The sequence below is a fragment of the Chiloscyllium punctatum genome, chromosome 44, assembly GCF_047496795.1.
Source record: "Chiloscyllium punctatum isolate Juve2018m chromosome 44, sChiPun1.3, whole genome shotgun sequence".
NCBI classification, from domain to species: domain Eukaryota; kingdom Metazoa; phylum Chordata; class Chondrichthyes; order Orectolobiformes; family Hemiscylliidae; genus Chiloscyllium; species Chiloscyllium punctatum.
This window is the reverse complement of record NC_092782.1, coordinates 20,295,603-20,318,887: the sequence shown is the minus strand read 5'-3', so window position 1 is coordinate 20,318,887 and position 23,285 is coordinate 20,295,603. Positions and strand designations below refer to the sequence as shown.

General features: G+C 45.4%; 1 protein-coding gene across 3 annotated transcripts in view; it reads right to left on the bottom strand.

Annotated features, from left to right (window-relative positions):
* The window catches only part of LOC140466786 (dynein axonemal heavy chain 3-like), a 601,941-nt gene that overhangs the window by 79,440 nt on the left and 499,216 nt on the right, over positions 1 to 23,285 (bottom strand). For all 3 annotated transcript variants that reach the window (XM_072562421.1, XM_072562422.1, XM_072562423.1), the window contains 6 exons: positions 18,931 to 19,038; positions 15,559 to 15,723; positions 12,027 to 12,211; positions 10,551 to 10,722; positions 6,347 to 6,480; positions 6,090 to 6,261 (listed from right to left, as the gene is read on the bottom strand). In XM_072562421.1, coding sequence (XP_072418522.1) covers positions 6,090 to 6,261; positions 6,347 to 6,480; positions 10,551 to 10,722; positions 12,027 to 12,211; positions 15,559 to 15,723; positions 18,931 to 19,038 — 936 coding nt within the window. The remainder of the gene's footprint in view (positions 1 to 6,089; positions 6,262 to 6,346; positions 6,481 to 10,550; positions 10,723 to 12,026; positions 12,212 to 15,558; positions 15,724 to 18,930; positions 19,039 to 23,285) is intronic.

The following is a 23,285-nucleotide window of genomic DNA, read 5'->3' as shown; positions in this document are numbered from 1 at the left end:
CCAGATGTGTTAGGGTTTTCCATTCTGATGCATTTGTAATGAATATAATGCGATGTATTGATGTTGGCACTGGGTATGTTTGGGTGGCGTCTGACAAATGATACCTCAGTCATTGTGGATACTGTTTATGTTTCAAATATTCTGAAAAGAGCTGACCCACAAATGAATTGGATAAGAATCTTAAAATATAGAACAAACATAGAACGTTACAGCGCAGTGCAGACCCTTCAGCCCTCAATGTTGCAGTGACCTGTGAAATTAATCTGATGTCCATCCAATCTACACCATTCCATTATTATCCATATGTATGTCCAATGTCCATTTAATTGCCTTTAACGTCAGCAAGTCTACTACAGTTGTAGGCAGGCCGTTCCATGCCCCTACTGCTCGCTGAGTAAAGAAACTACCCCTCTACCCCCGATTTCTAAATCTATCACCCCTCAATTTAAAGCTATATCCCCTAGTGTTAGCTTTCACCATCCAAGAGAAAAGGCTCTCACTGTCCACCCTATCAAATCTGCTGATTATCTTATATGTCTTGATTAAGTCACTTTTCAATCTTCTCTCCAACAAAAACAACCTCGGTTCCCTCAGCCTTTCCTTGTAAGACCTTCCTTCCATACCAGGCAACATCCTAGTAAATCTCCTCTGCACCCTTTCCATAGCTTTCACATCCTTCCAATAACGCAGTAACCAGAACTGCACGCAATACTTCAGGTGTGGCCTTAACAGTGTCTTGTACTGAAGCATGATCTCGTGGCTCCGAAACTCAATCCCCCTACCAACAAACGCCAACACCCCACATGCCTTCTTAACAACTCCAACAACCCAAGTGGTAACTTTCAGGGATTTATGCACCTGTACACCGAGATCTCTCTGTTCATCTACACTGCCAAGCATTTTATCATTAGCCCAGTACTCTTCATTCCTATCACTTATTCTGAAGTGAACTACCTCACACTTTCTCATTAAACCATTAAATCACCTTCAATCCCAAAACCCCTTATTTTGTGTAATAGCCTACTGTGTGGAACCTTATCAAATGTCCATATACACATCAACCACCTTACCTTCATCCACCTGTTTGGTCACCTTCTCAAAGAACTCAATAAGATTAGTGAGGCACGATCTACCCTTCACAAAACCGTGTTGACTATCCCTAATTAACTTATTCCTTTCCAGATTATTATAAATACTATCTCTTATAACCTTTTCCAACACCTTAAATACAACTGAAGTAAGGCTCACTGGCCTATAATTTCCAGGGTAGCCCCGACTCCCCTTCCTGAACAAGGGAACAACATTTGCTATCCTCCAGTCCTCTGGCACTACTCCTGTCAACAATGCTGACAAAGATCAAAGCCAAAGGCTCTACAATCTCCTTCCTGGCTTCCCAGAAAATCTGTGGATAATTTCCATCCAGCCGTAGGGTCTTATGTATTTTCAGAGATTCTGAAATTGCTAAAACCTCCTTTTTGTCAATCTCGATCTGATCTAATGGTGAAGCCTGTATGTCTGTATTCTCACTAACATTGCCCTTTCCCAATGTGAACACTGATGAAAAGTATTCATCAAGTACTTCAGAGCCATGAAATCATTAAACTAAGTCCAGTTTTTCTTTGGCTAATAGTTCCTGATAAATATGATTCAAAGTTTTATCCTGAGTCACATGGTTTGTCAATGCGATTGAACATAGAATAAAACAGAGCAGTACAAGCCCTTTGCCCCTCGATGTTGTGCCGACCTGTGAAACCAACCTAAAGCCGATCTAACCCACACTATTCCATTTTCATCCATATGCCTATTCAATGACCATTTAAATGTCCTTAAAGTTGGCTGTTGCAGGCAGGGCATTCCATGCCCTTACTACTCTCTGAGTAAAGAACTCTGACATCTGGCCTATATCTGTCACCCCTCAGTTTAAAGCTATGTTCTCTTGTGCTAGCCATCACCATCCGAGGAAAAAGGCTCTCACTGTCCACCCTATCTAATCTTCTGATCATCTTGTATGCCTCTATTAATTCACCTCTTAAAGTCACCTCTTAATCATCTTCTCTCTAACGAAAACAGCCTCAAGTCCCTCAGCCTTTCCTCATAAGACCTTCCCTCCATACCAGGCAACATCCTGGTAAATCTCCTCTGCACTCTTTCCAATGCTTCCACATCCTTCCTATAATGCTGCGACCAGAACTGTACGCAATAGTCCAAATGCGGCCACACCAGAGTTATGTACAGCTGCAGCATGACCTTGTGGCTCCAAAACTCAATCCCTCTCCCAATAAAAGCTAACACACTGTGCGCCTTCTGAACAATCCTATCAAACTGGGTGGCAGCTTTCAGAGATCTACGCATATGGACACAGAGATTTCTCTGCTCATCCACACTACTAAGAAGCTTACCATTAGCCCAGTACTTTGCATTCCTGTTACTCCTTCCAAAGTGAATCACGTCACACTTTTCTGCATTAAACTGCATTTGCCACTTCTCAGCCTAGCTCTGCAGCTTATCTATGTCCCTCTGTAACCTACAACATCCTTCCGCACTGTCCACAACTCCACTAACTTTAGTGTCATCCTCAAATTTATTAATCCATCCTTTTACACCCTCATCCAGATCATTTATAAAAATGATGAACAGCAGTGGCCCCGAAATAGATCCTTAAGGTACCCCACTAATAAATGAACTCCAGGATGAACATTTCCCATCAACCACCATCCTCTGTCTTCTTACAGCGAGCCAATGTCTGATCCAAACCACAAAATCACCCACAATCCCATGCCTCTGAAATTTCTGTAAGAGCCTACCATGGGGAACGTTAACAAAAGCTTTACTGAAATCCATATACACAACATCAGCTGCTTTACCCTCATCCACCTGTTTGGTCACCATCTTAAAGAATTCAATAAGGTTTGTGAGGCACACCCTACACTCTACAAAACCAAATTGACTGTCCCTAATCAAATTATTCCTTTCTTGAAAATTATAAATCTTCTCTCTTATAATCATTTCCAACACTTTACCCACAACCGAAGTAAGGCTTACTGGTCTATAACTACCAGGGTTGTCTCTACTCCCCTTCTTGAACAAGAGGATAACACTTGCTATCCCTGGGATTATTCCTGTAGACAATAACGATATAAAGATCAAAGCCAAAGGCTCTGCAATCTCCTCCCTAGTTTCCCAAAGAATCCTAGGGTAAATCCGATCTGGCCCAGGGGACTTACCTATTTTCATACTTTTCAGAATTGCTAACATCTCCTCCTTGTGAACCTCAATCCTGTCTAGTCTAATAGCCTGTATCTCAGTATTCTCCTCGACAACACTGTCTTTTTCCAGTGTGAATGCAGATGAAAAATATTAATTTACTGCCTGTTCTATTTCTTCAGACTCCATGCACAACTTCCCACTACTATCCTTGACTAGCCCTAATCTTACTCTAGTCATTCTTTTATTCCTGATATAGCTAAAGAAAGATTTAGGGTTTTCCTTGATCCTATCTGCCCAAGACTTCTCCTGTCCCCTCCTGGCTCTTCTCAGCTCTCCGTTTAGGTCCTTCCTGGCTAACTTGTAACTCTCTAGCACTCTAACTGAGCCTTCACATCTCATCCTAACATAAGCCTTCTTCTTCCTCTTGACAAGAGATTCAACTTCTTTAGTAAACCATGATTCCCTTGCTCGATCACTTCCTTTCTGCCTGACAGGTATATACTTATCAAGGACACACTGTAGCTGTTCTTTGAACAAGTTCCACATTTCAATTGTCCAATCCCCTGCAGTTTCCTTCCCCATCCTATGTATCCTAAATCTTGCCTAATCACATCATTGCCTTTCCCCCAGTTATAACTCTTGTCCAGCTGTATACACCTATCCTTTTCCATTGCTGAAGTAAACTTAACCGAATTATGGTCACTATCACCAAGGAGCAGGAGAATCGACGTTTCGAGCAAAAGCCCTTCTTCAGGAAACCAAACTGACCCATGTAAGGTACTTGAACAATAGCATTTCCAGTCAATAATTTGGAAACAACAACTACCCTGTTACTTTCGCTCTTATCCAAATTCATCTTTGCAATCTTTTCCTCTACGTCTCTGGAACTTTTCGGAGGCTATAGAAAATTCCCAATAGGGTGACCTCTCCTTTCTTGTTTCTAACCTCAGCCCATATTACCTCAGTAGAGGAGTCCTCATCAAATGTCCTTTCTGCCACAGTAATACTGTCCTTGACTAACAATGCCACACTCCCCCTCTTTTACCACCTTCCCTGTTCTTGCTGAAACATCTAAACCCTGGAACCTGCAAGAACCATTTCTGTCCCTGCACTATCCATGTCTCTGAAATGGCCACAACATCGAAGTCCCAGGTACTAACCCATGCCGCAAGTTCACCCATCTTATTCCAGATGCTCCTGGCATTGAAGTAGATACACTTCAAACTATTTTCCCACCTGCAGGTACACTCCTGTGACCTTGAAACCTTATTTCTGACCTCACTACTCTCAACCTCCTGGACACTGGAGCTACAATTCAGGTTCCCATCTCCCTGCTGAATTAGTTTAAACCCTCCCGAAGATCATTAGCAAACCTCCCTCCCAGGATATTGGTACCTCTGTGGTTCAGGTCTAGTCTATCCAGTTTGTAGAGGTCCCACCTATGCCAGAATGAGCCCCAATTATCCAGGTATCTGAATCCCTCCCTCCTGCACCATCCTGTAGCCATGTATTGAACTGCTGTCTCTCCCTATTCCTCACCTCGCTAGCATGTTTGTTCTAGCTCTAAGCTTCCCCCCTAGCTCCCTGAATTTCTGCCTGACATCCCCATCCCTTTTCCTACCTATGTCATTGGTGCCTATGTGGGCCACGACTCGGGGCTGTTCCTCCTCCCTCTTAATGATCCCGAAAACACTATCTGAGACATCACAAACCCTGACACCTGGGAGGCAACACACCAACTGTGAGTCTCTCGTTCCCGCTGAACTTCCTATCTGTCCTCCTAACTATGGAGTCTCCAATGACTAATGCTCTACTTGTCTTCCCCCTTCCCTTCTAGCAACAGGGACAGGCTCTGTGCCAGAGATGTGTATCCCACAGCTTACCCCGGTCCCCCTCAACATTATCCAAAATGTTCTGCTCATTATTGAGGGAAACGGCCTCAGGGGACCCCTGCACGGTCTGCCTGTTCCCTTTCTGTCCCCTGACTGTAACCCATCCACCTTTTTTGTATGCCTGAGGTGAGGCTACCTCCATGTAACTCCTCTCAATTACCCCCTCAGCCTCCTGAATGATCTGAAGTGCATCCAGCTCCAGATTCCTAATGAGGTTTCCGAGGAGCTGGAGTTGATGCACTTCCCGCAGAGGAAGTCAGTGAGGACATTAGTAGTGACCATTGCCTCCCACATTCTACAGGAGGAGCATTCAACTGCCCTAACCTCCATTCCCACTATTCTCAATTCCCAAAGAGACTATTTTAAAAATCCAGTAACCTCACCAAATTAGTGCATAGAACTTTTGGTTGGAGGAGGAGGATGGGTGGGAGACACTACCTAAGTAGTGTTTCAGGTAATACAACCACCCAAATATATAACCTCACTTACTCAGCAGTCCCGTGTCTGCTCCTGCTTAGTGTGCGCTTTGCCTATTCATGAGGTAAGCTTTTATAGGATTTATTTACTTTCCTGTCAACCCCCGGTCCTCGCTCTCACCACTCCCACTGCAAAAAATGGATACTTCCTGTTAGTTGGAAGGGACATGGTAGGATCCCATGATAGTTAGAGTGTGGTCTGAAGTGGTTTATGGTTAATCTAAAAATCTGATGACACAGGTCCTGAAGATTAGACTTCAATTTATGGGGGATAAACCAGGATAGAGATACTGAAGAATTTTTAAATTATCCACCTCCCACTGTAGGATGATTATTGACCCCTGCTTCTCTGCTGACAAGGAGTAAAAGAGCAAGTCCTGAAATCTGTTGTCACACTCCAATCACCAACTGATCCCTGTGAAAGGCCACAGGACCGTGAATGTATACACTCTCAGATCTGGCGAAGGTTGAACTGGAAGAGGTTTGACCAGACAACAGAATATAGGATCCTTACCTGAATGCAGTTCCCCAGAGTGCGAATACAGTCAGACTCAGTCAGTTTGCTGACATGAAGCTTGTTGGATTTTTCCATGTTTTTGATCCATTTATTGGCCTGACCCTGGGGGTCAATCATGAGTGGCCAGCGCTGAGCTGAAGTCACAATGATGGCATTATCCACCGAGAATCTGAGGGGACAGGAAAATTGTTTTGAGAGACTGTGCCAATGACTTTGCACATTCCTGGCAGAGGTTTTGGGAAAAAAATGCTTACGTGTCCCGTGGAAGTCCATGTAGTTGCCACTCCATGATGTTCACAGGATCCCCCAATGTATTCAATAAGGAGAAGACACTGGAGACTGGGATCTGTTTCTGCTTGCACATATCCAACCATTCTCCCAAAACATTCTGTAAAGAAAATGAAATACCAACCCAACAAATGAAATCTGTACAAGATGTAGTTCCTGGAATTGAAAACAGATTAAATATCTGCTCCCTGAGCATACATATGCACTATATGGTGAATGGAGAGAAATGTTGGGGAGGTGGTGTTCCTGTGTATTTGCTGCCTTTGTCCTTCTAGATGGAAGTGGTCATGGGTTTGGAAGGTGTGGTCTCAGGAGCCTTGGTGAATTTCTGCTGTGCATCTTGTAGTTTATATTGCTGCTGAGTGGCGGAGGTAGGGAGCGGATGTTTCTGGATGGGGGTAAAATAATACTGTCACTGGGTCTAAAGGTCTATCTCGTTTACGATGATAGAGGAACAATGACAAGTGAGTCTTAACAAGAAGAGGTTCTTATCTTAACAAGGTGTAGATTAGTGAGTTTTGAGAAGATTTGTAGCACAGGTTGAGGTTCTGGATGTAGATTTGCTTGCTGAGATGCAAGGTTCATTTTCAGACATTTCATTACCGTACTAGGTAACATCTTCAGTGAGCCTCCTGATGAAGCACTGGTGGTGTAGCCCACTTTCTATGTTTGGCTTTCCTTGGGTCGGTGATGCCATTTCCTGTGGTAATGTCATTTCCTATGTTGAAGGATAGAGGAGAAAAAGAACAACAAACTGCTATTCCTAGGATGTTACAGTAGAGTAAACAGCTAATGGGGAACTTCAAATCTTTACCCAGAGAGTGGTCGGGGCATGGAATGCGCTGCCTGTGGAAGTGGCAGAGTCAGAGTCATTGGTGACCTTTAAGTGGCAATTGGATAGGTACATGGATAGGTGCTTAAGCTAGGACAAATGTTTGGCACAACATCGTGGGCCAAAGGGCCTGTTCTGTGCTGTATTGTTCTATGTTCTATAACCAGCGTTTACAGGAAAGCAACACATATGGACAAAATATTGACCTATAGAAGCAATCATCCCAACACCCACAAACAAAGCTGTGTTAGAACATTATTTCAATGAGCCACCACACACTGCAGTACAGAGGAACCACGCAGAGCAGAGGAAAATCACCTATACCGTGTATTCAAAAAGAATGGGTACCCAATGAACATAGTTCGCCAATTTCTCAACAACAAACCCAAACAAGCAAATAAATCCCATCCAGAAACCCTAGCCACTCTCTCCTACTTCAAAGACATTTCTGAAATGACTGCCAGACTACTCCAGACCCCTTGGCATCATGGTAGCCCACAAACTCACCAACACACTAAAAACAGCAACTAATGAACTTGAAAGACTCTATATAGACACCAAGCAAGGCTAATGTCATTTAAAAAATACTGTGCAAGAGCTGTAGCAAACATTACCTTGGACAAACAGGCAGAAACCTAGCCACCAGGATACATGAACATCAACTAGCCACAAAAAGACATGACCCACTCCATCCTTAAATACGGCTGAGGAAGGACACCACTTTGACTGGGAGAACACATCCATCCTAGAACAAACCAAACAGAGACACGCACGAGAATTCCCAGAAGCATAGCATTCCAACCCAAATTCTATCATCAAACACATGGACTTGGAGCCCATTTACCATCACCTGAGAAATAGAACAGGAAATGACATTACCAACCTAAGGAAACTCAAACATATAAATAGAAAGCTGGCTACACCACTAGTGCTTCATTCAGATGCTCGTTGAAGATGTTACCTAGTATCGTGACAAAATGTATGAAAATGAACCTTCCAGCTTAGCAAGCAAACCTATATCCAAGATATAGATTATTGCAAAGTTGTAGCTGAAGCAATTAAGGCTAAATTGCATTAATTTGTTCGTCATTGTCACGAAAACAATGGGGAAATCTGTGGATCTGGATCTGCATTCCACACAATAATAAAATCATCGACCTTATCCCCATCCAAGTGTCATCATCAGATTGGGTGGATCTTAAAGCAGTCCCCAACATTAACCCTTTCAGAACCAGAGGGAACAGCTGCTGCCTCACAACTTAGACTCCAAGGTAGGAAACAGGTTGAAGTCCGTGTCATCCCCATACACTGGCCCAAGGTTGCACTTATTCACTAATGGCTCCACAAACGCGCTTCCTCTCTGCTGTATCCACACTGTCATGGTGCTTTTCTCTGATTGGGATGAGCCATAGTTTCCTCCGATTGGGAAGACTGAAATCTTCATTCCAGATCAGGGGTTAAGAGTCTCAAGGAAGCTAAGCTGGTGGGTCCTTGTTACTTGGGTGCAACTGGTGGAAACATTAAGGTGGTAAAAACAATGACTGCAGATGCTGGAAACCAGATTCTGGATTAGTGGTGCTGGAAGAGCACAGCACTTCAGGCAGCATCCAAGTAGCTTCAAAATCGACATTTCGGGCAAAAGCCCTTCATCAGGAATAAAGACAGTGAGCCTGAAGCATGGAGAGATAAGCTAGAGGAGGGTGGGGGTGGGGAGAAAGTAGCATACAATGGGTGAGTGGGGGAGGGAATGAAGGTGATAGGTCAGGGAGGAGAGGGTGGAGTGGATAGGTGGAAAAGGAGATAGGCAGGACAAGTCCGGACAAGTCATGGGGACAGTTACTGAGCTGGAAGTTTAGAACTAGGGTGAGGTGGGGGAAGGGGAAATGAGGAAACTGTTGAAGTCCACATTGATGCCCTGGGGTTGAAGTGTTCCGAGGCGAAAGATGAGGCGTTCTTCCTCCAGGCGTCTGGTGATGAGGGAGTTGAAATGTTGGGCCACGGGGCGGTGTGGTTGATTGGTGCGGGTGTCCCGGAGATGTTCCCTAAAGCGCTCTGCTAGGAGGCACCCAACCTCCCCAATGTAGAGGAGACCGCATCGGGAGCAACGAATACAATAAATGACAATAGTGGATGTGCAAGTAAAACTTTGATGAATGTGGAAGGCTCCTTTAGGGCCTTGGATAGAGGTGAGGGAAGAGGTGTGGGCGCAGGTTTTACAGTTCCTGCGGTGGCAGGGGAAAGTGCCAGGATTGGAGGGTGGGTTGTTTGGGGGCGTGGACCTTACCAGGTCGTTGCGGAGGGAACGGTCTTTGCGGAAGGCGGAAAGGGGTGGGGAGGGAAATATATCCCTGGTGGCGTGGTCTGTTTGGAGGTGGCGGAAATGTCGGCGGATGATTTGGTTTATGCGAAGGTTGGTAGGGTGGAAGGTGAGCACCAGGGGCGTTCTGTCCTTGTTACCGTTGGAGGGGTGGGGTCTGAGGGTGGAGGTGCGGGATGTGGACGAGATGTGTTGGAGGGCATCTTTAACCACGTGGGAAGGGAAATTGCGGTCTCTAAAGGAGGCCATCTGGTGTGTTCTGTGGTGGAACTGGTCCTCCTGGGAGCAGATCCGGCGGAGGTGGAGGAGTTGGGAATACGCGATGGCATTTTTGCAAGAGGTAGGGTGGGAAGAGGTGTAATCCAGGTGGCTGTGGGAGTCGGTGGGCTAGTAAAAAATGTCAGTGTCAAGTCGGTCGTCATTAATGGAGATGGAGAGGTCCAGGAAGGGGAGGGAGGTGTCAGAGATGGTCCTGGTAAATTTAAGGTCAGGGTGGAGTGTGTTGGTGAAGTTGATGAATTGCTCAACCTCCTCGCTGTCATCCTGCCTTCCCAATGTGCACACTGGGTCAGTAACTCCAACCAAAAGCAGCAAGCAAGCAGTGAAGGTTGAAGACTGAGAACATTTACATTGTGTTCATGGTATAGAATCAGCAGCTGATCCTCACTGGGGCTGTTCTCAATCACTCTGAGATAGAGGGGCAGAGTGATAATTGCCTCCTGCTTGTCTCCAGGACACAGTAGTACCAAGTGGCAGATTGCTTGGTGTACACACTTCAACAATGTACACTTTGATCAGCCTGGTATAGGTATGAGGGGCTGAAACATCCGAGTGGTCCTGTAAGCTGCTTTAGTTTTGGTTCTGTAATGATTGGGTTGAATCTGTGTGCGGTAAGCAGGAGGTCCTTTCCCAAATGGAATTGTGAACAGCTCCATGTCATCCCTCACCCTATTCCTGCTCACACATGGAATTACACTTAGCATTGCTGTTGAGATTAAAAAGCTTTGCCAGCTTGCCTTACCTGTCGGAATTCAGGCGTGAAGGGACCAAGGTATGCCACCACACTGGCACTTAATAAAACATCGCCGATGATGTTCTGGTATGTTGCCTCCAGGTGCTCTGATATACTTGTCCATCGCTCTCTCTCTCCTCCAAGGCCATTGATTAGCTTCTCAGCTCGTTCCAGTTTCAGCCTGAAATCAGACAGGAGCTCATGAGCAGAGACAGAGGGCAACATGCTGCAAACCCACAAGATAACCCAGAGGCAATCGTGAGACACTGAACCACAGCCCATTCTGACAGCACTGCTCCCTCTCACCCTCACCCAGCCATCACCCCACAGCACAGATTTGGATTCTTCCATCCTTTCCTGAACGAGTTTGGTATGAGTTTCCATCCATTGAGTCATTGTGACAGTGGATGGGCGGAGATTCCAGATTTTGGGACTAAATATGTGAAGACGGTTATTTGTCATATACAGTATTATTCCTCGTGCCAGAGACTGTGAGACCACAGTGTAAAAACAGAACAAATCTCTGGCTTTAACAAAAAGGCAGAGTGTAGTGTGTTCGAGACTCATTTCCAGCAGTTCCAGTGCAAGGACACCAGAGCTCCAGTTTATAATTCTCAATCACTATCAAACGATTCACTTTCCAGACACCATGTGATTATGGACAGCTGAATATGCATTTATATAGCACCATTCAAAAACACAGGATGTCCCAAACTGCTTTACAGTCAACAATGCAACGTAGGAAATGCAAAATCCAATTTGTACACAGTAATTTCTCACAAAGAACACAGTGTCAGCATGATGGGAGCAATGGTTAAATGTTCATATCCATAATGGCATCTTTTGACAATGTGGCACTCCCTCACCCTCACAGTGAGGTGTTAGCTGAGATTCTTGGTCCATGTGACCCTCTGATGTAGAGGGAGTGCTTTCCTCTCAGTGACAGCTAAGACCATCTGCATATAAAGGCCATTTACTGCAGTTTACAATATTTCGTGTTTCCAAATGTCAGGATAATTGTGACAGAGCGCAATCCAACCTGGTGATTAGTAACTAAATAAAATAAACAAAGAGAAGTTGATCAAGCCTTTTGAGATCATGCACACAACCAAACACGCACACACACAGACACTCTCACACATGCACAGACACACATACACACAGATGCTCTCACACAGACACACACACATAGATACATACACATAGATCCTCACACTCACACAAACACTCTCACACAGACACTCTCACACAAACACACACACACACATATATACACACACATAAACACACATATAGACTCTCTCTCACACACACAGGCACTCTCACACAGACACACACACACACACAGATGCTCTCACACAGACACACACATACATAGACCCTCACACACACAGACACTCTCACACAGACATACACACACAGACACACACACACAGTGCTATAAAGCAGTATACTGAGTGATGTTTAGGGCTTCAGGAGACATACTCCGTCAGTTTGATGCTCTCTTCCAGTTGCTTCTTTTCAGCAAGTTTTTGCGAGAGTTGGTTCTGAAGTAGTTCTAGTTTACTCTTAATCTCAGTCAGCTCCGACCTCTTTTTATTCAATTTCTCCATTTGGATTTTCAGCTCTGCCTCTGCTTCCTCCAGCTTCCTCCGCTTAGGGGCAACAATCTGAAAGAGGCAAAAGTGCCCATATTAGACTCCAGATGCCCCCAGACCAACACTCAAATTCCCCACCTAATAACCATGACCCAACACACCCCCCCAACACACCCATCCCACTACCATCACCCCCAAGACCCTCTCTCCCACCAAAGAATCCCACTATCATTCCCAACACCTATCCACATAACTGTTATTACCCAATCTTCAACACTGACCTCCCAACACCCTACATCCCCTCAACCAACACTCTCTTTCTCACCAACCAATTCCATTATCATTATTCCAATAATCCTTCTCCCAACACCCCCGCCCTTATCACCACCATTACCCAATACCCACCTCCCAACATTTCCAACCCTATCACTATCACCCATGTCCACTTCCCAATACAGCCACCCCTATTACCATCATTATCCAACACCCACCTCCCAACACCCCCACCCCTATTACCATCATTATCCAACACCCACCTCCCAACACCCCCACCCCTATTACCATCATTACCCAACATCCACCTCCCAACACCCCCACCCCTATTACCATCATTATCCAACACCCACCTCCCAACACCCCCACCCCTATTACCATCATTACCCAACACCCACCTCCCAACACCCCCACCCCTATCACCATCATTACCCAACACCCCCACCCCTATCACCATCATTACCCAACACTCATCTCCCAACACCCCCACCCCTATTACCATCATTACCCAACACCCACCTCCCAACACCCCCACCTCTATCACCATCATTAACCAACACTCACCTCCCAACACCCCCACCCCTATCACCATCATTACCCAACACTCACCTCCCAACACCCCCACCTCTGTCACCATCATTACCCAACACTCACCTCCCAACACCCCCACCTCTGTCACCATTATTACCCAACACTCACCTCCCAACACCCCCACCTCTATCACCGTCATTACCCAACACTCACCTCCCAACACCCCCACCTCTGTCACCATCATTACCCAACACTCACCTCCCAACACCCCCACCTCTGTCACCATTATTACCCAACACTCACCTCCCAACACCCCCACCTCTATCACCGTCATTATCCAACACTTACCTCCCAACACCCCCACCCCTATCACCATCATTACCCAACACTCACCTCCCAACACCCCCACCTCTATCACCGTCATTATCCAACACTTACCTCCCAACACCCCCACCCCTATCACCATCATTACCTAACAACCACCTCCCAACATCCCCACCTCTGTCAGCATCATTACCTAACACTTACCTCCCAACACCCCCACCCCTATCACCATCATTACCCAACACTCACCTCCCAACACCCCCACCCCTATCACCATCATTACCTAACAACCACCTCCCAACACCCCCACCCCTATCACCATCATTACCCAACACTCACCTCCCAACACCCCCACCCCTATCACCATCATTACCTAACAACCACCTCCCAACATCCCCACCCCTATCACCATCATTACCCAACACTCACCTCCCAACACCCCCACCCCTATTACCACCATTACCCAACACCCACCTCCTAACATCCCCAATCTTATCATCATCATTATCCAACACTCACCTCCCAATATCCAACATCCCTACCACCACCACCATTCCTGATGAAAGGGTTATGCCTGAAATGTTGATTCTCCTGCTCCTCAGATGCTTTTCCAGCACCACACTCCAGCATCTGCAGTCCTCACTTTCTCCTACCACCACCAACACTCAACACTATTTCCCAACACTCTTCTCATAATCAACACCCATTTCCCACACACTCACCATCCTGACCACCATCACCTAAAAGGACACTCTCTCCAATTATCCCAATCCCACTCTCAACACCTAACACCCCTTCTCCCAAAACTCCTTTTCCATTCACCTAGAATCCCTCCTTCCAAGCCCCACCCTCCCATTACCCAACACCCCTTCTCCCACAGCCAAACACTCTGTATTGGTTGGAATGAGGTCAGCCAGCTAGACCTCTTAGAATAAGAGTTCACTGGTTAGTGCTGTTAATCTGGTCCAATCAGGGAGCCCTGGCTGACATATAAAAAAGGTGAGTGTCAAAGATACTGACGCTCTGCTATGTGATTCTGAATGAGGCAGTACTTAAGTCAAGAACTGTTTATGTATTAATAAAGGAAGCCATGGTGACGGGATATTGGCCTCTGTGGAGGTATGTCACATCCCTTCTCCTAAACACCCTCTCCTCCATTACCTAATATGCCTTTTCCATATCTAACATCTCTACTTCCAGAAACCCTACCAGCAGACACCCACTCTTATCATAGATGCCAGGCCTGGTCTAGAACTGAGTTGTAAAGTGTGGCCCTGAAAAAGCACAGCAGGTCAGGCAATATCCAAGGAGCAGGAGGGTCAATCTTTCGGACATAAGCCCTTCATCAGGAATCTCCAGCATCTGTAGTCCTCACTTTCTCCTCGTCTAGAACTGGCACAGTTGCTGTTATGTGACTATGTGTGTCATTCTAGCAATGAGGGAGCCATGGGCACAGCCACAATGCAGTGATATAGAATTCTCTTAGCTTGGTACAACTCTGCAGAGTGAGTAAAGCCAAGTGCAGGGTGATTTCAAGACAGGTGACACCTCTATGTGCTGTCTCCATTTTTCTACTGAGATGGGAACCATCATCATAACTATTGTGGAACTGCTGCTGATCATTCTGCCTGTCAGTGTTGAATAAGGTTCTGAAGAGGTTTATTTTCACGTTGTATTGATTCCTTTCATTGTACTAATATTACACACATTTTGAGTGGAGATCTTGGTTCTACTCTTGCTTTCGGACAAAACAGATGGGTCTGTACTAGCTCCATAAGGTCCTAGCAATTATGCCTGACTAAATGTAATTGTACTTATTGCTATCATCCAATTTACCTTCTGGTTAACCAGAACAGCGTCTTTTCTGTAGATGCTCTACTACAGTGATTCTATTAATCACTAGATAGCCCTCTGTCAAAGCAAAGATAAAAAAGAATTGGGGCAGTGAACTCCCTTATCCAGTTCCACAGACTGGTAAACGTGGCAATGTGCCAGCAATGATTTTCTGGGAAAATATCACAGTGAATGCTGTGATTGATGACAAGGTGCACGGACGCTTTATTGTTTTAAAATATATTTGAGACTGTAAGATTGTCTTCGGTGTGAGCTGTGTCCAATATGGGTACAGATGTACCAATGCAGCAGTATGTGTGATGGCAGAATGGGTAAATTATGTGCACTTTTACACACAGTGATGGTAGACAACCTGCAAATGTTACACCTTCTGTCACTTTACCGATTGCTGGAACACAACATGAAATGAACTGGCTTTAACCTCGTATAAAGTTTACCTTTGCGACTTTATCATAGACTTCAATGGCTCGGACCCAGCTGCAGAGGCCCTCACAGGCTGAGGAAACATTCCTGATGACACATGGTTGAAATTCAGGATTGCTGATAAAATCTCTTCGAATGTGGGCTATCACTTTCACAGGGATATTGTCTTTATCGAAATCCTGTGGAGAGGACAACACAATGTTGACTGACAGAAGCAGAACTGGCAGTGGAAGCAAAATCTTTGTGCAGAGTCTGTTCAGTTTAGAAACTGAATGAGACTCAGATTGATAGGACATTCCCTGATGAAATGAACAGAGAGAATGTACTCTCAGGTTGGACCCACACCCAAACACATCTTCACCACCTCCCTGAACATGTTCGGCTTCAAAGAATCATTAATTGAACCTCAGGGAATAGTTATTAACAAATGGGAAGATTATTGAATGCAGCCTGCCCTCCTGCATGGAAGCTAACCCCTATAAAAGAGCTCTTTTTTAAGTTTATCAAGTCAAATATTTATTCACAAAATATATTTCTTCATTTCAAACACACTTCATGCAGTATAGTTCACTGTAGTACTGATGAAATTCGACTTGAATTGTGGTTCATTGAAGTTATCCCTCACCTTTCTAAGTAATCCATTTACCTTGAGTCTCTACACTATCACAGCTCCTATGCTATTCAAGTTTCTTGGGGTTGTTAACAGCAACACAATGGCACAAGGCAATGAAGTAATGAAATACTCTCAACACAGTGGTGAGGATCGTCAGTCTGTGATGATTCTCCTGGGAGAGAGCCTTCATATTTCATTGCACACTCCAAACCCTGACTTGACGCTATGTTTCTCTCAGCTGCACTGTGATGCTATGTGATGGCGTAGTAGATAATTGAAGAGCCCAGTGTTATGAGGGATGCTGCTTGTGATTGTTCTTAGAGTTAGCACCTATGGTGTACCCTTCAGAAGGATTTCCAACTGTTATCCTCAGAGAATCACAGTCCATCCTTTGTGCTCAAACACTCCAAATGAACAGTGCAATTGGTGACATTCTTCTGACTTTTCCCCACCTTCCCCCTACACATTCTTCCTTTTCAGGTTAACATTCTGCAATTGAAACTGTCTCTCTTCTTCAAGGAAAACAGTCCCAACTTCTCTAATCTATCTTCATCTTTGAAGTTCCACATCCCTGAAACCATTCTTGGTAATATTTCTCCAATGAATTCATCTTCCCCCTAAAGTACAGTGTCCAAAATTGGATGCAGTACTCCAGCTGAGGACAACCTAGTGCCATTTACAAGTTCAACATAACCTCATTGCTCTTGTAACCAAAAGTGAAAATGCGGGAAAATCTCAGCAGGTCTGGCAGCATCTGTCAGGAGAGAAAAGAGCTGACGTTTCGAGTCTAACTGACCCTTTGTCAAAGCTAAAAAAAAGGGAGATATAGGGAGGTATTTATTTATACTGGGCGGAGAGAAGGTGAGTCATGGCTCCAGAAGCAAAGGTAGCAATAAAGAGGTGATAACAACAGTGCATAGAGAGATTATAGGGAGATTATGAGTTGTGAATGACCAAGGCTGAAGCCAGTGCTGTGTGACAAAATATGTGAGGGATGGGGGGGATGGGTGAAGCAGAGACAAAATGGAAAACAGGGGAGAAGGGTAGCAAAGGGGGAAGAGGAGAGGAAAAAAGTGATGAGAGAATGGGGAGTGAGAGAAAGACAATCAAGAAATAAAAAGTACAGAACAGTAAAAAAAAGAATAAAATAAATGAAGTAAAATTACGGAGCAGAATGAAAACAGAGGGGTCGAGATGGGATAATCATCTGAAGTTGTTGAATTCAATGTTGAGACCGGCAGGCTGTAACATGCCTAGTTGGAAGATGAGATGCTGTTCCTCCAGTTTGCGTTGAGCTTCACTAGAACATTGCAGCAGGCAGAGGACAGACATGTGGGCATGGGAGCAGGATTGTGTTGAAGTGGCAAGCCACGGGAAGGTCCGGGACCTGATTGCGTACAGACCGAAGGTGCTCAGCAAAGTGATCACCCAGTCGGTGTTTTGTCTCTCTGTTATAGAGGAGACCACATTGGGAGCAACGAATGAAATAGACCAAATTGAAAGAGATACAAGTGAAACGCTGCTTAATCTGAAATGAATGTTTGGGGCCTTGGATGATGAGCCTGGAAGAGGTAAAGGGGCAGGTGTTGTACTTTCTGCGATTGCATGGGAAGGTGTCGTGTGTGATGGGAGATGGGAGAGCTATTAGGTGTGATGGGAAGGTGTCGGGTGTGAGGGAGAGGTGCCGGGTGTGATGGGAAGGTGCCTGGTGTGATGGGAAGGTGCCATGTGTGAGGGAGAGGTGCTGGGTGTGATGGGAAGGTGCCTGGTGTGATGGAAGGTGCCGTGTGTGAGGGAGAGGTGCCGGGTGTGATGGGAAGGTGCCTGGTGTGATGGGAGAGGTGCCGGGTGTGATGGGAAGGTGCTGGGTGTGAGGGAGAGGTGCCGGGTGTGATGGGAAGGTGCCTGGTATGATGGGAAGGTGCCATGTGTGAGGGAGAGATGCCGGGTGTGATGGGAAGGTGCTGGGTGTGAGGGAGAGGTGCCGGGTGTGAGGGAGAGGTGCCGGGTGTGATGGGAAGGTGCCGTGTGTGAGGGAGAGATGCCGGGTGTGATGGGAAGGTGCTGGGTGTGAGGGAGAGGTGCCGGGTGTGATGGGAAGGTGCCATGTGTGAGGGAGAGGTGCCGGGTGTGATGGGAAGGTGCTGGGTGTGAGGGAGAGGTGCCGGGTGTGATGGGAAGGTGCCTGGTGTGATGGGAAGGTGCCATGTGTGAGGGAGAGGTGCCGGGTGTGATGGGAAGTTGCCGGGTGTGATGGAAGGTGCCGTGTGTGAGGGAGAGGTGCCGGGTGTGATGGGAAGGTGCCTGGTGTGATGGGAGAGGTGCCGGGTGTGATGGGAAGGTGCCGTGTGTGAGGGAGAGGTGCCGGGTGTGATGGGAGAGGTGCCGGGTGTGATGGGAAGGTGCCGTGTGTGATGGGAAGGTGCTGTGTGTGATGGGAGAGGTGTTAGATGTGATGGACTAGGTTGTTCATTGGTCTTATACTCTATGCCCTTTAATGAAGTCAAAAAATGCCGTATGCTTTAGTTAACTGGTTTCTTAACTGTGAATTTCTGTGAATTTCAAAGCACTGTGCAGCTAGGTCTCTCCACTCTTGCACTCCCTTTAGAGTTTGAACCTTTACTTAAATTGTCTCTCCATGTTCTTCCCATCAACTCAGTATTAACTCAGAATTCCTCACATTAAGCTTCATCCACTGTACCAACCTATGCTCTCTCAAAGTTGTGCACAACCTCTGTAACACCTGCTAAGTTGAATTTGTAGCAGACTTTACCTTCAGTGATTCCAGGAATTTCATATCGCTCAGCATCTTCTTTGCAGAGGGCCAGTAATCATCCATAATTTTCCCATTAGCATCCACTTTTTTCTCAGGTTTAATTCCCTCAAGAAAGATAGAAGTTGGACATTAGATTATTTACTGCTACTTAGAAACAGATTTGTTTCTGCTGTTCTACATTTATTAAATTGATTTGCACCATTTCATCTGGTAGAGTTTTAGAAGCCCATTAAAAGAGCCCTAAATTTGGGCAGCACGATGGCACAGTGGTTAGCACTGCTACCTCACAGTGCCAGAAAACTAGGTTCAGTTCCTGCCTCAGGCAACTGTCTGTGTGGAGTTTGCACATTGTCTGTGTGGGTTTCCTCTGGGTGCTCCGGTTTCCTCCCACAGTCCAAAGATGTGCAGGTCAGGTGAATTGGCCATGCTAAATTACCCACAGTGTTAGGTGAAGGGGTAAATGTAGGGGAATGGGTCTGGGTGGGATGCTCTTCGGAGGGTCGGTGTGGACTTGTTGGGCCGAAGGGCCTGTTTCCACACTGTAAGTAATCTAAAAAAAAATGTTGTGAAGAAAATGAAACAGTTGCTGAAGGGTCTGGCTTGTTTTGAATAAAGGGTTTTTACACCTTTGAATTGTTAGATACTGTATTGTAATGCTTTAGTGCAGTGATTCCTCAAAGGGACCTGTCTAATTTCAGCAAGCTGGACCTTACATTGACCACCCTTGTGTACTTTTTCATATGCATTGCACACTTTCCCAATGGAGGAAAAGACATACTGCAGTGATAATGTATCAAAATGCTCTGTCAGTCTTTGTTGCCATTTTTATCTGTTGTTACTTAAACAGCTGGGATGGATATAAGTGTGGTTTTAACACATGAGAATATCTGACAATCTGAAAATACCTTCTGCTGCTTCTTTACATTGATTGCCAGAAACTTTTTTCTGAAATGAACACTTCTTTTCTGTTGATTATTTAGACAGCTGTAGTCATTATCAATGTTTGGCTGAGTTTTCAGGGCTAATGGACTTCATAACAGTAGCTGTTATATTCATTTGACATTGAAAGACAGCCTTCAAGAAGTTGAAGTAACAGCTTATCCCTTTGATGTGATTACTAGTTTGCTGACATAATCTAATATGGTTACACGTAATGCAAAGTATTTTACAGATGGCTGAATTCATTTTTTCTTAGAATTAATAAATGGGGGCTTTCATTAGATGCTGAGATTTACTTTTCCCCCCAAGGTTAGTAAAAATATTTTCCATCAATGTTATATCGCAGCTGAGGACTGTACTGCTCACAATCTGCATTGTGAACCCGACCCAGTGTGAAAAGGTGAAAGTGGTGTGTGCGGCCATTCATGAGTTGGGCATGTGGCTTGCAGACTACAAAAATGTGCTGGTCCAGTTTTGCAGAGGCCAGCGAGAGAGGTTCAGCCTTCAGTGTTCAGGAGATTGTGTCTTAGGATAAGGACAAGAAGCAATTTATATAAAAGCTGCACCTTTGGCAGAATGCTGGTCAATCAAAGGTGCTGTGGAAGGAGGCTTGGTGTGTCACTGAAGTGTATCTAGTAGATAGTACACACTGGTGCTACTAAATCTCAGTGGCGGAGGGAATGGATGTTTCGGATGTGGTGCCAGTAAACGGGACTGCTTTGTCATGGACGGTGTCAAGCTACTTGAGTGTTATTGAAATTGCAGTCAAATATACAAGTGGGTAGTATTCCATCACACTCCTAGCTTGTTCCTTGTAGATGGTGGACAACTTTGGGGAGTCAGGATTCCTATCCTCTTATCTACTCTTGCAACTCCTTTATTTATATAACAAGTGCAGTTCAATTTTTGGTCAATGGTAATCACCAGGATGTTGATACTGGGGAGTCAGTAATGCCATTGAATGTGAAATTGAAATATTAGGCACTCTTGTTTAAAATGGACATTAATGCCACACAAGGGTCAGGCAATGCCACTTGGCACTTTTCAATCCAAGTCTGAACATTGACCCATTTTTGTTGCATTTGGACTGCTTCAGTATCTGAGGAGTCGCAACTGGTGCTGAACATTTTGCCAGCATTGGCAAACATCCCTACTTCTAACCTTATGATGGAGGGAAGGTCATTGATGAAGCAGCTGAAGATGATTGGGCCGAGAACACTACCCTGAGGAACTCCTGCAAAGATGGGGTGGCATTGCTAATTAGAAATGGTATAACGGCTGCAGAAAGGAAGTTTGAGGGGGATCTGCCTCTGGAGGTAGTATGGGCTGAAGTCAGAAATAGGAAAGGTGCAGTCACCTTGTTGGGTGTTTATTATAGGCCCCCCAATAGCAGCAGAGATGTGGAGAAACAGATTGGGAAACAGATTTTGGAAAGGTGCAGAAGCCACAGGGTCGTAGTCATGGGCGACTTCAACTTCCCAAATATTGATTGGAAGCTCTTTAGATCAAGTAGATTGGATGGGGCGGTGTTTGTGCAGTGTGTCCAGAAAGCTTTTCTAACGCAGTATGTAGATTGTCCAACCAGAGGGGAGGCCATATTGGATTTGGTACTCGGTAATGAACCGGGACAAGTGGTGGGCTTGTTAGTGGGTGAACATTTTGGTGATGGCGACCACAATTCTGTGACTTTCACCTTGGTTATGGAGAGAGATAGGTGCGCACAACAAGGAAGTTTTTACAATTGGGGGAAGGGAAATTACGATGCTGTAAGACAGGATTTGAGGAGCATACGTTGGGAGCATAGGCTGTCAGGGAAGGATGTGGTGGAAATGTGGGACTTTTTCAAGAAGCAGATACGACGTGTCCTTGATATGTATGTACCGATCAGGCAGGAAAGAAATGGTCGTGTGAGGGAGCCTTGGTTGACGAGGGAGGTTGAATGTCTAGTAAAGAGGAAGAAGGAGGCTTACATAAGGTTGAGGAAACAAGGTTCAGACAGAGCAGTGGAGGGATACAGGATAGCCAGAAGGGACCTGAAGAAAGGGATTAGGAGAGCTAAGAGAGGGCATGAAAAATCCTTGGCGGATAGGATCAAGGATAACCCTAAGGCATTCTATGCGTATGTGAGAAACCTGAGAATGACGAGAACGAGGGTAGGTCCGATCAAGGACAGTGGTGGGAGACTGTGTATTGAGTCGGAAGAGATAGGAGAGGTCTTGAACAAGTACTTCTCTTCAGTATTTACGAACGAGAGGGACCGTATTGTTGAAGAGGAGAGTGTGAAACGGACTAAGCTAGAAGAGATACCTGTTAGGAAGGAAGATGTGTTGGACATTTTGAACAACTTGAGGATAGACAAGTCCCCCGGGCCTGACGGGATATATCCTAGGATTATGTGGGAAGCAAGAGAGGAAATTGCAGTACCGTTGGCAATGATCTTCTCGTCTTCACTGGCAACTGGGGTGGTACCAGGGGACTGGAGAGTAGCGAATGTTGTGCCCCTGTTCAAAAAAGGGAATAGGGATAACCCCGGGAATTACAGGCCAGTTAGTCTTACTTCTGTGGTAGGCAAAGTAATGGAAAGGGTACTGAGGGATAGGATTTACGAGTATCTGGAAAGACACTGCTTGATTAGGGACAGCCAGCACGGATTTGTGAAGGGTAGGTCTTGCCTTACAAGTCTTATTGAATTCTTTGAGGAGGTGACCAAGCATGTGGATGAGGGTAGAGCAGTGGATGTAGTGTACATGGATTTTAGTAAGGCGTTTGATAAGGTTCCCCATGGTAGGCTTATGCGGAAAGTCAGGAGGCATAGGATAGAGGGAAATTTGGCCAATTGGATAGAAAACTGGCTAACCGGTCGAAGTCAGAGAGTGGTGGTAGATGGTAAATATTCAGCATGGAGTCCAGTTACAAGTGGAGTTCCGCAGGGATCAGTTCTGGGTCCTCTGCTGTTTGTAATTTTTATTAATGACTTAGAGGAGGGAGTCGAAGGATGGGTCAGTAAATTTGCAGATGATACAAAGATAGGTGGAGTTGTGGACAGTGAGGAGGGCTGTTGTCGGCTGCAGAGGGACTTAGATATGATGCAGAGCTGGGCTGAGGAGTGGCAGATGGAGTTCAACCCTGCCAAGTGTGAGGTTGTCCATTTTGGAAGAACAAATAAGAATGCGGAATACAGGGTTAATGGTAGGGTTCTTGGTCAGGTGGAGGAACAGAGGGATCGTGGGGTCTATGTACATAGATATTTGAAGGTTGCCACTCAGGTGGATAGAGTTTGTAAGAAGGCCTATGGAGTATTATCGTTCATTAGCAGAGGGATTGAATTCAAGAGTCGTGAGGTGATGTTGCAGCTGTACAGGACTTTGGTTAGGCCACATTTGGAGTACTGTGTGCAGTTCTGGTCGCCTCAC